This window comes from Peromyscus californicus, unplaced genomic scaffold (genome assembly GCF_007827085.1).
Source record: "Peromyscus californicus insignis strain IS unplaced genomic scaffold, ASM782708v3 Scaffold_19__1_contigs__length_69161282, whole genome shotgun sequence".
In the NCBI taxonomy this organism is placed as follows: domain Eukaryota; kingdom Metazoa; phylum Chordata; class Mammalia; order Rodentia; family Cricetidae; genus Peromyscus; species Peromyscus californicus.
Window position 1 is genome coordinate 6266323 of NW_026294491.1, and position 15189 is coordinate 6281511.

Genomic DNA, 15189 nt, shown 5'->3' on the forward strand with positions numbered 1-15189 from the left:
CGGGGCTTCAGCGGCCCGCAGGATCCCGGATCCTCATTGGTCCATCCGTCCACCGGCCTGCGCAGCCCACCAATGGCAACGGCGCTGGGCGGGAGGGGGGCGGGGGGAGGGAGTGCCCACATCCAAGATGGCGCCCCCAGGAGCTGGGAGCGGGTGACCGGCGGCGGGGAAGCGGCCTGGGCTGGCCCTCAGATTGCGGGGTCCCGGGGGCCTGTCGCGGGGCGCCCCCGTGACCCACCGACCAGGCCTTCCCCCCGGGCCGGAGCGATGGCCGCCGAGAACAGCAAGCAGTTCTGGAAGAGGAACGCCAAGCTGCCGGGGAGGTGAGCTCAGGACGCTGAGGAGGGGAGTGGGGATTGGACCCGAAGCCTTCCAGATCCTGATCTCTGAATCCCGCGGGCTCGGGGCGCCCCCCGAGGCCGGGGGGCCGGTGTCGGGGTCGCCCAGGCTGGAGCAGCTGTCTCTCCGAGGAGCCGGGCCGGCTTGGGTGTGGGGTGCAGACTGGGGTCTGGGGGCGGGGAACTGGAGCTGGGAGGTGTCCGGGGACCCGGTGTGAGGGGCAGTGGAGTTGGGTGAGTTGCCGCTGTCAGCCTGGCCTTGGAGGACCCCCTGCACAACCGCTTCCCACTTTCTGCAGAACTCCTCAGGGGTCACCAACCGCATGGGTGGCTGCTTGCGTGAGGGCGGCCCCTGGCCACCTTGGTCCCCTAGCCCAGCACGCTCCTGTCTTCCCTTTGGACTCCCCAGGGGTTCTGGTGGGAGAGCCTGGAGCCAGGCCGGCAAGGGTGTGAGCCAGGAAAGTGAGGGGAATTCTCAAGCCTGACCTTACTTTGCCTTGAGTTGGCCCATTCTCACTAGAAATTATTATAGCGTGGTCACAGGCTGGTGGTTACTCCTGTGGCCTGCTCTAATCACTTGTGCAGCCCAGTTTAACCCCGTCCCCCTGAGAAGTACTGTTCTTTTTGTGTAAGTGCATTGGATTCTTTATTCCTCAGTTTTGGTGGAGAGCAGGCCTCCCAGGCAACTTATTTTCTTAAGTTCTTTTCCCTTCTTGGTTGTCTGTTGACACTGTGAGCAATTGTCCGTCCATCAGTCTGCCATTGGTTTCCTGGTTCAGTTTGTTTTGGGTGGTGTCCTGAAAAGTGAAAGGAGTTTGTGTTTCACTAGTGAATTTAAGATTTCTGTCTGCCACAGGCTGCTTGGTGTTAAGACGTGTTCATGTCCCCCACATGTTCTCTCTCCTGATTGATTGACACATGTCTTTTCCTTCAGGTGCAATCCTTTGACCTGTGACCTCCTCCCCGCTTCCCTTTCTTCTCTCCTTCTGTCCCACTCTCCCTCTCCACCCCTCCTTTCCTCCCTCCCTTCCCAATTTTCTCTCTCTTCTGTTTCCTCCTTCCGTTCCTCTCTCCCTCTCTCCCCGGCTCTCTTCACACTGGTCAAGGCGAACACTACCACCGAGCTACAGCCCCCACGCCACCCTCTTCTTGGAGCAAAACAAAACTGAGAGTCAAGTCCGTATCAGCTGTGGAACGTATTAGACACGTGGAGAAAGTTTAGGGAGCAGATTTTAGCAACGCATAGTAATGTAATACCAGGGGAGGCAAAGGTAGCATGGGATTAAAGCGCTGTGGGGGTGCCAGCGCCGTGGGGGTACGGTGTCCACACATTGTACGGTGACACTCTGTGTTTTCAGATAAGCTTCACTTCCTGCCACTGATTTCTTTTCCTTCCTGCTTGTGTGAGTTCTCCAGCTGCGTCGACTGTTCTCTGTGGGTTTGCTAGGGAGGGATCATTACATTTTGATATCCTAATACAATAATCAGTGGAAAAATGGCCACATCAGGAAGCAGTGGTGAGGACAGTGGGGGATGGGTGGTCTTTGGGCCGTCAGACTGCCGGATGTGGTGCATTCATGGTCTTGTGTTTTCTCTATTTCTTCTACTGGAAAGCACTACTTCAAATAATTATGTATATTTATCTACTATTTTATCGTGTGTGTGTGTGTGTGTGTGTGTGTGTGTGTGTGTGTGTAAATGTGTGCATGCCACAATGCTCATGTGGAGTTCAGAGGACAATTTGTGGGGTCAGTTCTCTGCTTCCACCCTGTGGGTCTTAGGGATCGAACTCAGGTCACCAGAATTGGCAGCAAGTGCCTTTACCTGCTGAGCCATGTTTTTTGTTTGTTTTGTTTTTCAAGACAGGGTTTCTCTGTATAGCCCTCTTTGTCCTAGAACTCACTCTGTAGACCTGACTGGCCTCAAACTCAGAGATCTGCCTGCCTCTGCCTCCCGGGTCCTGGGATTAAAGGCGTGTACCCGAAAACATTACCTTTGCTAGATAGGAAGACTCTTCGGTTCCTTTGAATCTCTGGCTTCCTTTTTCACTTTGAAACAGAGCAGTAGAGACAAGAACTTTGGAGTTCAGATTATTATTATTGTTGTTATTCAGCTTCTCTTAACTGTATGATTGACAATCTGTCTAGACCTCAGTTTCCTAATCTATGAAATGGGGAATAAAAACACCTCCCTCAGGGTTACGTGAAGGCTAAATGAAATGCCCTGTTTGTAAAGAACCACGACAGTGTTTGTTTAGTACATTGTACTTGCTCCATAAATAGTCATTATTAATCGTACTGTTGTTAGTAGAGCAAGTGAACATTTAAAAGGATGTTTCTCAGCTCCCCCCAGTATTAGTTGTTTGTCTTGTTTATTATTGAGGCATAAAAACGTTGCCATGATCCATAAACATTTTTAATACCCGCCGGGTGAGGGAAGTATGGTCCCCTGTGCACTCTGAGCAGAGCGCCCCAAGCTCAGGGCTGCTGAGGAAAGCTGGTGCTTTCCCATAGATGGTGCTTTGCTTCCAGAACAGAACTTTGACACCTGAACTCTCGGGAGTCTGGAAAAGAGAAGGGTTCTCCCGGGCCGGCAGATGAGTGAGCATGTGCAGGGTCCCCAGCAGGGTAGAAGCGGAGCTACTTCTCTTCTTTACGGGGTGAAAGGTCAGAGGAGTCCAAGCAGCGGTTACTTCCAGTTTCTTTGATCCCGATGGAGTGACTTTAGTGACAGCAAATAGGAAGTTTGTTAGAATAGCCCAAATTAAAAACAAACAAAGCATCCTTTCAAGTTTCCTTGTTTGTGTGTTGAGACGGAGTTTCACTATGTAGTCCTGCCTGTCCTGGAGCTTACTATATAGACCAGGGCTAGCCTTGAACTCACAGAGGTCTGCCTGCATCTGCTTCCCCAGGCCTCCACTATGCCTAGCTCTTTAAATACTTTTAAAATTTTATTTTGTTGTGTATGAGTGCTTGCTGTGCATGTAAGTCTGTGCACCATTTGTGTGCCTGCGGTGCCCACGGAAGCCACAAGAGGTCGTCAGATCCTCTGGGACCCTGTGACCACGTGGCCGCTGGGAATCAAACCCGGGTCGCTTAAGAGCAGCCAGCGCTCTTAATTGCTATTTCTCTAGCCCCGAAGTGTTCTTTTTCTTCCTTTCTTCCTTTCTTTTTCTTTCTTTCTTTTTTTAAAGATTTATTTATTTATCATGTATACAGTGTTATGACATGTATGCCTACACACTAGAAGAGGGTTTCGGATCCCAATATAGATGGTTGTGAGCCACCATGTGGTTGCTGGAAATTGGGCTCAGGACCTCTGAAGAGCAGCCAAGAGTCAGTGCTCCGAACCTCTGAGCCATCTCTCCAGCCCATCCTTTTCTTTTTTTAAAAAATGTTATTGAGATTAAAAAAAATTCACTCTTTTTTTTTTTTAGATTAATTAATTAATTAGTTAGTTAGTTTGTCTTACTAAGTACCCTCGACTGGCCTGGAACTCACTATATAGACCAGGCTGGTCTCCGACTCATGGAGATGCACCTGCTTCTGCCTCCCGAGGGCTGGGATGAAAGGTGTGCGCCGCCAACCTCGGTTTATTTTAAGTGTCCGAGTGTTTTGCCAGATGTTTGCCTGCACACATGTGCACACCTGGTGCTGGTGGCAGAAGTCGTAAGAGGGACTGTGAGCTGTCGCGTGGGTGCTGGGAACCAAACTTGGGTACTCTGCAAGAGTGATGGGTGCTTTTAAGTGTGGAGCCATTGTTCCGGCGCCACATTCACTCTTAAATGTATGGTTCAGTGGTGTGCAGGGAATTCATCCTGAAGGTAGCTGGTTTTGGCTATCCATCACCACTAATTTCAGAATACTTTTTAAAAGATTTATTTATTTTTAATTGATATGTGAGTGTTTTGTACACATGTATGTAAGTGAATCATGTGTGTGCAGTACCTGCAGAAGTCAGAAGAGGGCGTCAGATCCCTTAGAACTGAAGTTGCAGGTGATTGAGAGTGCCACATGGCTGCTGAGAACTGAACCCAGGTCCTCTGCAAGAACAGCCAGTGCTCTTAACCACTGAGCCTTCTCTCTTGTCCCTGATTTCAAGACATTATGAAAAATACTTATTTTCAGACAATGTCTTATTATGTAGCTCACTGTGTAGCCCAGGCTGACCTCGAACTCACAGAGATCACCTGCCTGTGCCCCTGAATGCTGGGATTCAAAGCATGCGCCACCACACTCAGCTTAGGTCACTGTGACAGTGTGGGCAGATAAGCAGCATGTTACAGAACGCAGTCTCTGTCACCTGACTGCCTAGGTTAAAATCCCAGTTCTGACACTTTCCTAGCTAGGCGACCTGTCTCAAAAAACTAAAATGAAGGCTGGAGATGTAACTCAGTGGTTGACCCTTGAGGTCAAGGGTCAGTTCCAGCATCAGGGAAACGCATTCTAGCCAACCTGAGAAAGTGAGTGACTTGGTCCTGTGTCTTCAGTTGGTATAGGACATTTAAAACTCTCCCCAACTCCTACTTTTGTCTACGTAGTGTCAGGAAGGTGACCAGATATTGGGACAGATACCTTTCTCACCTGTGTTACATGTTGCCAAACCCTACAGGGCCACCTCTGAGTTCTGGGAAGACAGGCGTGGGAGGCGAGTTAGTTGTTCACAGCTAAGCTGCTCACAGTGAGCAAGGTAGTAAGGCCTGAGTCGGCAGGGAGTAGGGAAGAGCAGTTGAGTTCAGAGCCAAGAGACTTGCTGATCATCCAAGGTAGAAGGCCTGAGCTGGCAGGGAGTAGGGAAGAGCAATTGAGTTCAGAGCCAAGAGACTTGCTGATCATCCAAGGTAGAAGGCCTGAGCCGGCAGGGAGTAGGGAAGAGCAGTTGAGTTCAGAGCCAAGAGACTTGCTGATCATCCAAGTAGGGAGTAGGTGGAGGGAGGAGGGGTCACTCCCAAGTACTGATCTTCAGAGAAGAAGCCAAGTGAAGTGGGCAAGGGCACTACCACCAAGCCTGAAGACCCGAGTTCAGTCCCCAGGACCTCCATGGTGGAAGGAGAGAACTGACTACCCAAACTGTCCTCTGGCCTCCATATGTATGGTGTGTGTGTTGTGTGTGTGTGGGTGCACATGATATAATAAAAAATAAGTCAGGTGTCTTAGTTTGGGTTTCTGTTGCTGTGAAGAGACACTGTGACCACAGCAGCTTTTATAAAGGAAAACATTTACAGTTCAGAAGTTTAGTCCATTATCGTCATGGTCGGAAGCGTGGCAGTGTGCAGGCAGATATGGTGCTGGAGAAGGAACTGCGAGATCTGCAGGCAGCAGAAGGAGACTGGGCCACACTGGCAAGACTTGAGCTTCTGAGACCTCAGAGCCCACCCCCATAGTGTCACACGTCTTCCAACAAGGCCACACCCACTCCAACAAGGCCATGCCTCCTAATAGTGCCACTTCCTGTGTGCCACGCATGAGTCTATGGGGCCACATCCATTCAAACCACCACATTGCACTCCCTGGCCCCCATAGGCTTGTAGCCGTAACATTATATGAAATGCATATAGTCCAACTTCAAAAGTTCCCATAGCCTATCACAATCTCAACAGTGTTTAAAAGTCTGAAGTTCAAAGTCTCTTCTGAGATCCATGCATTCTCTTAATTGTAATCTCTTATAAAATCAAAATAAAAAGCAGATGAATAGGTTTTTCTGTACCCCGATAGTTTCTCTGCTAATGCAGTAAGCCAGGTCAAGCTGAATTGAAAAAGTCAAAGCAACTCCCAAGGCCAGAGAAGCCACATGGGTGAACTAAAGCCGGGAGATTATATAGGTTGTAGGCAAGGGGTGATGATGTGTCTGCCACAAGCTGGGTTTGTGCCCAAGTGTGTTCAAAAGCTGACCGCTTTAGGTGGGGACTTGGGTGGCTGGCAGCCTCAGGGGAGGAGCTGCCATAGCCACCAAGAATAAGGGACTGGGCTTTTTGGTGCCTTCCCTTTGTTGGAGATTCTCCGAGAGGGTGGGGTTTGGAGAGAGAGAAAGAGAGAGAGAGACAAGAATGGGGCTTTCCATATGAAGCAGGAGTGAGCTGGAGTTTCCAACCAAACACAGATCACGTACTTCAACAAACAATGGCACAGGGTGTACGTTACCGTTCCAAAATGGAGGAAAGGGAGCACAGTGAGGAAACGCTGGACCAAAGCAAGACTGAAACCAGCTGGGCAGACTCCGAACTCTGCTCCTCCGTGTCTGATGTCAAAGGGCTCTTCAGATCTCCAGCTCCTTTCCCCAACCTTCGTTGACTGCAGCACACTTCTCTCTCTTGGTCTGGTTCCGCTCCCTGATAGCAGCTCTCCTCGGCAGGTGTCCCGTGACACTGGCATCGCCATTGGGGTCTCCAAGAAAATCCAGGCTTCTCCTTCACAGCTTCACGCAATGGCCTCTCTGGGCCTCCATGCAGGGACACCCCTGACACATGCCTGGCCTCAGCAGCTTTCCTTAGTTGTAGAGGGAGGTTCCATAACTCCTTTCTTCTGTCCTTGACTCTAAGGCCAGAACTATGTGACTGAAGCTGTCAAGTCCTGCTGCTTGCTAAGGCTGGAGCATGGCCCCCCTTGTTCAATTATATCTTCACCAGCTTCCTGTTTTCAGTGGTTTCCTTCACTGCCTAAACTTGTAAACTTGGCTGTCCTGGAACTTGATCTGTAGACTAGGCTGGCCTCAAACTAGTGTTGAGATTAAAGACATGCACTACCATGCCTGGACCTAAGCTGTTCTTTAATTCCTTTTCACAGTTTGGAAGCTTAGCTGAGTGGGATCTTGCCCTGAGGTCACCACTCCCTTTATTCCATTTAACATCCAGCTTTTCTTTAATCTGTTTATCTTCTTGAACATAGGATTTAGCTCCATTACATTTTCTGGTGCCCCCTCTCTCCTCAATCTGTACATTTTGTGATTTTCCTTGCTCAGTTTGTTCTTTTTCATGATAAATCTTCATTAACATTAACACTAATGTTCACACAACAGAGTCTATACTAGACTGTTGTGTGATTTGCGATTTCCTCTGCCAACGGAATTAATCCAAAACTCTTAACTTTAGCCTCAGGCAGAATTCAGACAAGGGCAAAAAGCAGCCACATTCTTCACCAAAATATCACAAGAATACTCTACAGGCAACATATTAAAATTCTTCTCTTCTGAAACCTCTTGAGCCAGGCCCCCACACTTTAAATCACCCTCAGCACCACTGTCCTCCATGCTCCTACTAGTATGGCCCATTAAGCAGTGCTCAAAGCATTCCATTGCTTTCCTAACACAAAGTCCCAAAGTCCAAATTCCTCCAAACAAAAACATGGTCGGGCCTATCACAGCAATCCCCCATTCCCTGGTACTAACTTCTGCCTCAGTCAGTGTTCTGTTGCTGTGAAGAGACATCATGACCACAACTCTTACAAAGGAAAACATTTAATTGGGGCTGACTTACAGTTTCGGAGGTTTAGTCTGTTATCATCAAGGCAGAAAGCACTGCTGTGTGCAGGCAGACATGGCGCTGGAGAAGGAGCTGGAGTTCTACATCTTGATCCTCAGGCAGCAGAAAGAGACTGTGATGCACTGGCAAGACTTGAGCTTCTGAGACCTCAGAGCCCGCCCCCCCCCCCCCCCAGTGACACACTTCTTCCAACAAGGCCATACCTAATCCAACAAAGCCACACCTCTTAATAGTGCCACTCCCTGTGTGCCAAGCACTCAAACACATGAGTCTATGGGGCCATACCTATTCAAACCACCACATCAAAATACTGAGCTCTGCCATACTTGATTTCCTTATCTATGGAATGAGGCTTGGATTGAGTGAGCTGTAAGGTCTGGACCAGTTCTGAAGCTGATCATTGCATTCACTCATCAGCTCCCACTCACCAGGTGTGATTGTTGAGCAGATTTGGGGGCAGGGACAGAAGATGGGCTCTTTTGTGCCTGGGTGAGCTGCCGAGTGTGGTAGAATTACCAGATGCTAGAACTTGAAGCTAAGACCCTTTAGATAAGAAAAGTGAGGCCAGGGGCTGGAGAGATGGCTCAGAAGTTAAGAGCACTGATTGCTCTTCCAGAGGACCTGGGTTCAACCAATGCACATAAAATAAAATAAATAATTTTTAAAAAGTAACATCTTAAAAACAAACAAACAAACAAAAAACAAAAACTGAGGCCGATGGGGAGGCCATGGAGCAGACTTGAGGACGCCTTGCCCCAGAGCTCTCCCTGTCAGTGCTTCTCACTCCCCTCAGTCCTGGTGGTTATGAGAGCAGCTTCTGCAGTCCAAGGAATGAGGGTATAAGAGAGACATAGAGGGGAACTGGGTCACCCCATATGCTTATCTCCAGGCCTGCTGAAATGGCTTCTCTTGCCTTTAAGCAAAAAGCTTGTTAGTAATTTTTTTTTTTTGAGATTTTATTTATTTTTATTTTCTGTGTATGGGTGCTTTTCCTGTGTGTGTCTGTGCACCACAAACATGCAGTGCCCATGGAGGTCAGTAGAGGGCGTTGGATCCTCTGGAGCTGGAGTTCCAGACAGTTGTGAGCCACCACCATGTGGGTGCTGGGATTTGAGTCTGGGTCATCTGGAAGAGCCGCTGGTGCTCTTATCAGCCCCCGAAGGCTGGTCATTAGAGTCAGCGAGGGCTGAGGGTATACCTCAGTTGGTAGAGTGCGTGGGTAGTGTGCAGGAAGCCCTGGGTTTAGCCCCCAGCACCACGTAAAGCCATGTGTGGTAGTGGTGGCGGTGGTACATGCTTGTAGTCACAGCACTGGGGAGGGGAGGTAGGATGGTCAGCTGCATGTGGAATTAGAGATCACCCTATGCTACATGAGTCTCCAAAAAAAAAAAAAAAGGTCACAGGAGCCATTATTAGTATTAATAGAAGTTAAGGTGCTAGCCCCTACTATCTGGAATCTTAGAATTTGTATGGTGGAGGCAGGAGGATCAGGAGTTCAAGAATGGTCTGGACTATAGGGAAGAAAAGTGGTTATTGAGAAGTTGAGGGGCTTCGGATGTGGTCATTTGCCCAGCACTGGGTTCTGCCCCCCACGCTGAAAAAAGAAAACGTTGAGAAAAGTAGCCAGTCTTGAAGTACATGGTCACTCGTGTATTTTTAAATAAAATCTCTCCCTGTCAATTTGGTCATTTTTCATAGCATTTAGGAATCTGACAGGAGACCAGTATAATGGCTGGAGTTTGCCTGGGTAGGTTTATTACATCCCATTCTGGGCTTGGAAATGTTTTTGCTGATAAAGTAAGTGACTGGGAAGTACTGAATTCTCACCTAAACCTACCTGGGTCTGGAAGGTTTCCATGGAGCATCCGTGTAAATGAGTCCTGTTGCCAATGTCTTGGCATTTAAAATGGACAGCTCTGCTCCAGTGTTTGCTCAGCTTCCTTGCCAGCACCAGACACCTGCTGGGTTTTCTCACCAAAGCTTTCCCGCTGCTGCAAGTGGGTAAGACACCTGGCAACACTTTCTGTGGGTTTGTCTTCTCAGCGCATGGCAGAGGCTAGCCCCTTGGCTTCATGCTGTCTGTCAGAGCGTGGGCGGTGTCCTCCAGGCTGCAGCATGCCAGTCTCTGGCTTTCAGCTCTACTAGAGAACAGTTAGCTTAAGCAAAGCCCAGGTCTGTGAGTTCTGACCTTACCCACTTGGGACAGTAAACACCTGCTGGTGTGTGCTGCATTCTACCACGGCGGGAGGGAGCCACAGACAGAGACCACAGCTTTCCAGAAGCTGAAAATCTGCTCAGCACTGGTGCTTCCCCTGATGAAGATCAACAAGTGACCGGCTTTCCAGTTTTTCCACTAAGTAAATGTCACATTTGTAATCAGATAAAGTGACCGTGGAGCTGGGCGGAAACATGTGGCTCAGTGAGAACAGCCAGGTGTGGAGGGATCCTGCTGGGCTGAGCCTGGAGCTCTTGTTAGGGTGCTGTCTCTGGGAGCTGAAGCCCTTGATCTCCCAGCATCACAAGAAAAAGAAAAGGAGGAAGAGGAGGAAGGAGGAGGAGGAGGAGGAGAAGAAAGGAGACAGATAGACATTAACTAGGTCTAGTGATGGGGCTCAGTGGGAAAGGGACCTGCTCCCACACTTCCACAGACCTGACAACCTGGGTTCGATCCCTAGAACCCATGATGGAAGGAGTAATTCCTCAAAGTTGTTCTCTGACCTCCACCCATGTGACATGGCATCTGTACTTACAGGCAGAATCACACACACAGCACACACTAACAATAAAGGAAGAGATCAGTGAAAAGAGTGGGAATGGACTGGAGGGTCCCTGTGCCTTAGGGACGGCTGGCTTGTAGGGAAGGACTGTGACAGAGATCAATGGTCTCCCTAATGACCTGTATTCCTCAGAGGCTGGAAATCTGGCAGCTGTTAACATGAGGCCAGACCCTCACTTCATGGGTGTTTATTATTTTTTTCCCCGTACTTTGCTTTTTGTCTGAAAATGGTGATTTATGCTTTTATACTTTGAGCAAAAAGAATGTTTTTTTCCTTTGAGGTAGAATCTCATACTGTAGTCTAGGCTGACCTGGTGTATTCCCTGTAGCCAAGGCTAGTCTCAGCTTCCCGAGTTCCAAAATTACAGACACGTGCTGCTACCCACCCCGATCCCCACAGTGATGAATGTTAATTTAAAAGTGGAATGGAGGGGTTGGGGATTTAGCTCAGTGGTAGAGTGCTTGCCTAGCAAGCACAAGGCCCTGGGTTCGGTCCTCAGCTCTGGGGAAAAAAAAAAAAGTTGAGTGGAGACCACCTTTCCCTCGTATTGAATGTGGGGCTCTCAGGGGGCCTGGTCGGCACAGGCTCATAGGTGAATTATTATACTAAAATTTTTTAAAAAATTATTTCGTGTGTCTGGGACAGAAAAGGGTGTCAGGTCTTCTGGAAATGGAGTTTTGAGCTACCATGTGGGTGCGGGGAATTGAACCTGTGACCTTTGAAGAGCAGCCAGCACTGTGAACCACTGAGGCATCTCTCCAGTCCCTCACAAGTGAATTATAACGTCAGCAAATGGGCACCTTTGCTCTCCTACTCTACAGTCTGTCTTCGTCCAGCCCCTGCGATAATCTTGATTTCTTCTCCTTTTCTAACTCCCCACCTGTCTTGTTGAGGTTCAGCAAACTGATTTATTATACAAAGTATCCCTGGTTCAGATACATCATGGTCTAGTTCAAGAACACGCTAAAATTCAATTGGGGCTCCAATGCCTCTGCTGCTGAGGTTCATCATTTATCTCAGCCTTTCTGGCTACGCCAGCACATCAGCCAACATCTTTGAAAAATAGTCTCCTGGAGCAGAAGAGCCTCTTCCTCATAGCTGATGGCCTCTGGCCCTCAAGCCCATACGATTAGGTCTCCTTTTCTCAAGAGGATCCGAGGATCTTCCTTTTTTATCCAGTCAGCTAACCTAACTGGCCTGGTGGGAGCCTCCTGCCTTGTCTGCATTTAATGTTTGACTCGACTACAGAGGGGCTTTGGACTTGAGAGTTCAAGTGCTTGAGTCTAAGAATCTGAAAACGTTAAAATGCAAACCCATGACCCCCCGGGGTCTTAGTGGTTAGGTTTTAATTTTTGTTTTTGTTTAAGCCTCTCTCTCTCTCCCTCTGTGAGCCAGACTTTCCCTGTATTCTAGTACCTCTGGGCTTTTTCCTGTTCTTTTCCTCTGCCCAGGAAGTGCCAGGAACACACTGGCATAGCCTTTCAGGGTTAGTGCTTCTGTGGCAGCATATGGGATGAATCACTTAGTAATCTTCCAGAGAGGTCCAGGGAGTCGACATTCTCACAGCTGAAAAGGGCCAGAATGTCCAGAACTCAGACTCACAGGGGAGAAGATTCCCTCTGAACTGAAAGAAACAGTGTGGACACTTTGTTGGAAACTGTCACAATGATATCTAACATCTTCTATGCTACTCTAAAAAGTAAGAATGATATCATGTGGAAATGATTGGCCGGCTCACATTCTTATTTGAAAGCATCTTAAGGATTTCCTCTGTCACAAGAAACAGAAATCTGAGTGAACTTGGCTAGAGAGATGGCTGTAGCTTGAGTTTTTCTGCCTGGCCCACAGTCAGGACAAATCTTTCTCACCTGCCAGTCCCACAGCCGCTCAGACCAAGTAAACACAGAGACTTATATTGCTTACAAATTGTATGGCCGTGGCAGGCTTCTTGCTAACTGTTCTTACAGCTTAAATTAATCCATTTCCATTAATCTATACCTTGCCACATGGCTCGTGGCTTACCGGCATCTTCACATGCTGTTTGTCATTGTGGTGGCTGGCAGTGTCTCTCTGACTCAGCCTTCCACTTCCCAGCTTTATTCTCCTCCTTGTCCCGCCTACACTTTCTGCCTAGCCAATGGCCAATCAGTGTTTTATTTATTGACTAATCAGCAACACATTTGCCATACAGAACATCCCACAGCAGATGGCTCAGTGATTAAGAGCATTCACTGCTCTCACAGAGCGAGCGCCTGGGCTCACAGCTATCTTTAACTCAAGTTCCAGAGGAGCTTATGCCCTCTTCTGGCCTCTGAGGGCACTACATGCACGCGGCACATACATGCTCACACAGACACACGCAGGCACATGAATAAAAATAAGGAAGTCCCAGAAAGAGACTTGGTTGTGTTTCCTAAACACTGGGTGAAGATTAAACTATACACAGAGAGGGAGGAAGCAAGCCAGGGTCTCCTGGCAGCGTGTGCTGGGTTGAGTTCTCATGTGTGCGGGTCCCACCCACAGCCTGCTCACCGCCCACCGGGAGCTGAGCCAAGCCTCTCACCACTGTCAAGATTGCTTGGTTTGTGTCTTGTAAAGGTGGCGCCCCCGGAGGCCACTAGACAGAAAGGCACACAAGGCACACGGTTTGCAGGGAGAACGCTCTCCCCGAGGCCTGCCCAGTTCTGCAGTCTCGCCACCAAAGTACTGCTACTGGTGTGTCCCTTGTATCATAAGATGTGAACACATCTTAATTTTAATAGTTTTACAAAATCTATGGAGTCCTTACGCTACAGTTTGTGCATCTGTGAGATTATTCTCGGTTGTCAGGTTGACCACATCTGGAGTCAACTAAACCCAAATGCTGGGTACACCTGTGAGGGTCCCCCCACTTTGCTTTCTTTCCTCTTTTTTGGGGGGAGGTCTGGCTTTTTTTGTTGTTGTTTTTGTTTTTTGGTTTTTTTTGAGACAGGTTTTCTCTGTATAGCCTTGACTATCCTGGAACTTGCTCTGTAGACCTCAAACTCAGACATCTGCCTGCCTCTGCCTCTGCATGTACCACCTCCGCCCAGCTGCAACTTTTTTTTAAGTTAAATCATTTGACGTGAGAAGACCCACTTAAATTCTTGTCTCATGCAGTGCATCCTGACTGCAGCATCCCCTCCCTCCCCTGCCCCAGCTCCCCCACCACCACTTCCCCTCCCTCCACCCCCCCAGCTCCCCCACCACCACTTCCCCTCCCTCCACCCCCCCCAGCTCCCCCACCACCACTTCCCCTCCCTCCACTCCCCCAGCTCCCCCACCACCACTTCCCCTCCCTCCACTCCCCCAGCTCCCCCACCACCACTTCCTCTCCCTCCACCCCCCCAGCTCCCCCACCACCACTTCCCCTCCCTCCACTCCCCCAGCTCCCCCACCACCACTTCCCCTCCCTCCACTCCCCCAGCTCCCCCACCACCACTTCCCCTCCCTCCACTCCCCCAGCTCCCCCACCACCACTTCCTCTCCCTCCACTCCCCCAGCTCCCCCACCACCACTTCCCCTCTTTCCCAGCTCCCCCCACCACCACTCCCCTCTTTCCCAGCTCCCCCACCACCACCACTCCCCTCTTTCCCAGACCTGTTGTTTTTCTGTTTCTCTTCGGAAAAGAGCAGACCTCCCAGTGATAGCTACTGAACACATCATAACAGATGCCATAAGACCAGGCACACACCCTCATATCAAGGCTGGATGAGGCAATCCAGTAGGAGGAAAAAGATCCCAAAAGCAGGCAGCAGAGTCAGAGACAGCCCACTCCCAGTTAAGAGTCACACAAACACCCCAAGCTAAACAACCATAGCACAGGACCTAGTGCAGACCTCTGACTGTGCCTTCAGTCTCTGTGAACCCCAGGAGCCCTGCCTAGTTGATTCTGTGGGTCATTTCTCCTGGTGTCCTCAACCCCTCTGGCTCCTACAATCTTTCCTCCCCTCTTCCTTGGGGATCTCTGAGCTCTGCCTAACGTTTGGCTGTGGGTCTCTGTATCTGCTCCCGTCAGCTGCTGGAGGAAGCCTCTCTGAGGACAGTTGGGCCAGGCAGCGGTCTATGAGCGCAGCAAAATATCCTTAGGAGTTATCTCATTGACTTTTTTTTTTTTTTGTCAGTGGTGTTTGGTTTTACTCTAGTTCTCTGAGCCATCCACCTTCCAGTTCCTGGCCATCCAGGCAGTGTCAGGCATGGGCTCCCTCCCGTGGCTTGGGCCTCAAGTTAGACCAGTCATGGACTGACACTTTCACAAGCTCTGAGCCACCATTGCCCCAGCACATACTGCAAGCCGGACAGGTGTGGGTTGAAGGTTTTATGGCTAGTTTGGTGTCCTGGTCCCACCACTGGAGCCTTGACAAGTACCTGAAGATGGTTGGTTCAGGCTCCATATCCTCTGTGACTGGGAATCTTCCCTATAGTCGCCCTCATAGGTTCCAGGAGTTTCCACTGTACTAGGTTTCCACATCTCCCCCTAGACACCCCCCTGTTCCAGTTGTCTCTCCCTGTACTCACTCCCTCCATCCGTCCCTCCCCCACCTGATCCTTCCTGTTCCCATCACCACCCGTGTAGCTC

The 15189-nt window shown here is 49.5% G+C and overlaps 1 protein-coding gene across 1 annotated transcript in view; it reads left to right on the top strand.

Annotated features, from left to right (window-relative positions):
• Nucleotides 1–114: 114 nt before the first annotated feature.
• The window catches only part of Tbc1d22b (TBC1 domain family member 22B), a 63081-nt gene continuing 48006 nt past the window's right edge, over nt 115–15189 (top strand). The window contains exon 1 of the mRNA XM_052744475.1: nt 115–323. Coding sequence (XP_052600435.1) covers nt 268–323 — 56 coding nt within the window. The 5' untranslated portion in view covers nt 115–267. The remainder of the gene's footprint in view (nt 324–15189) is intronic.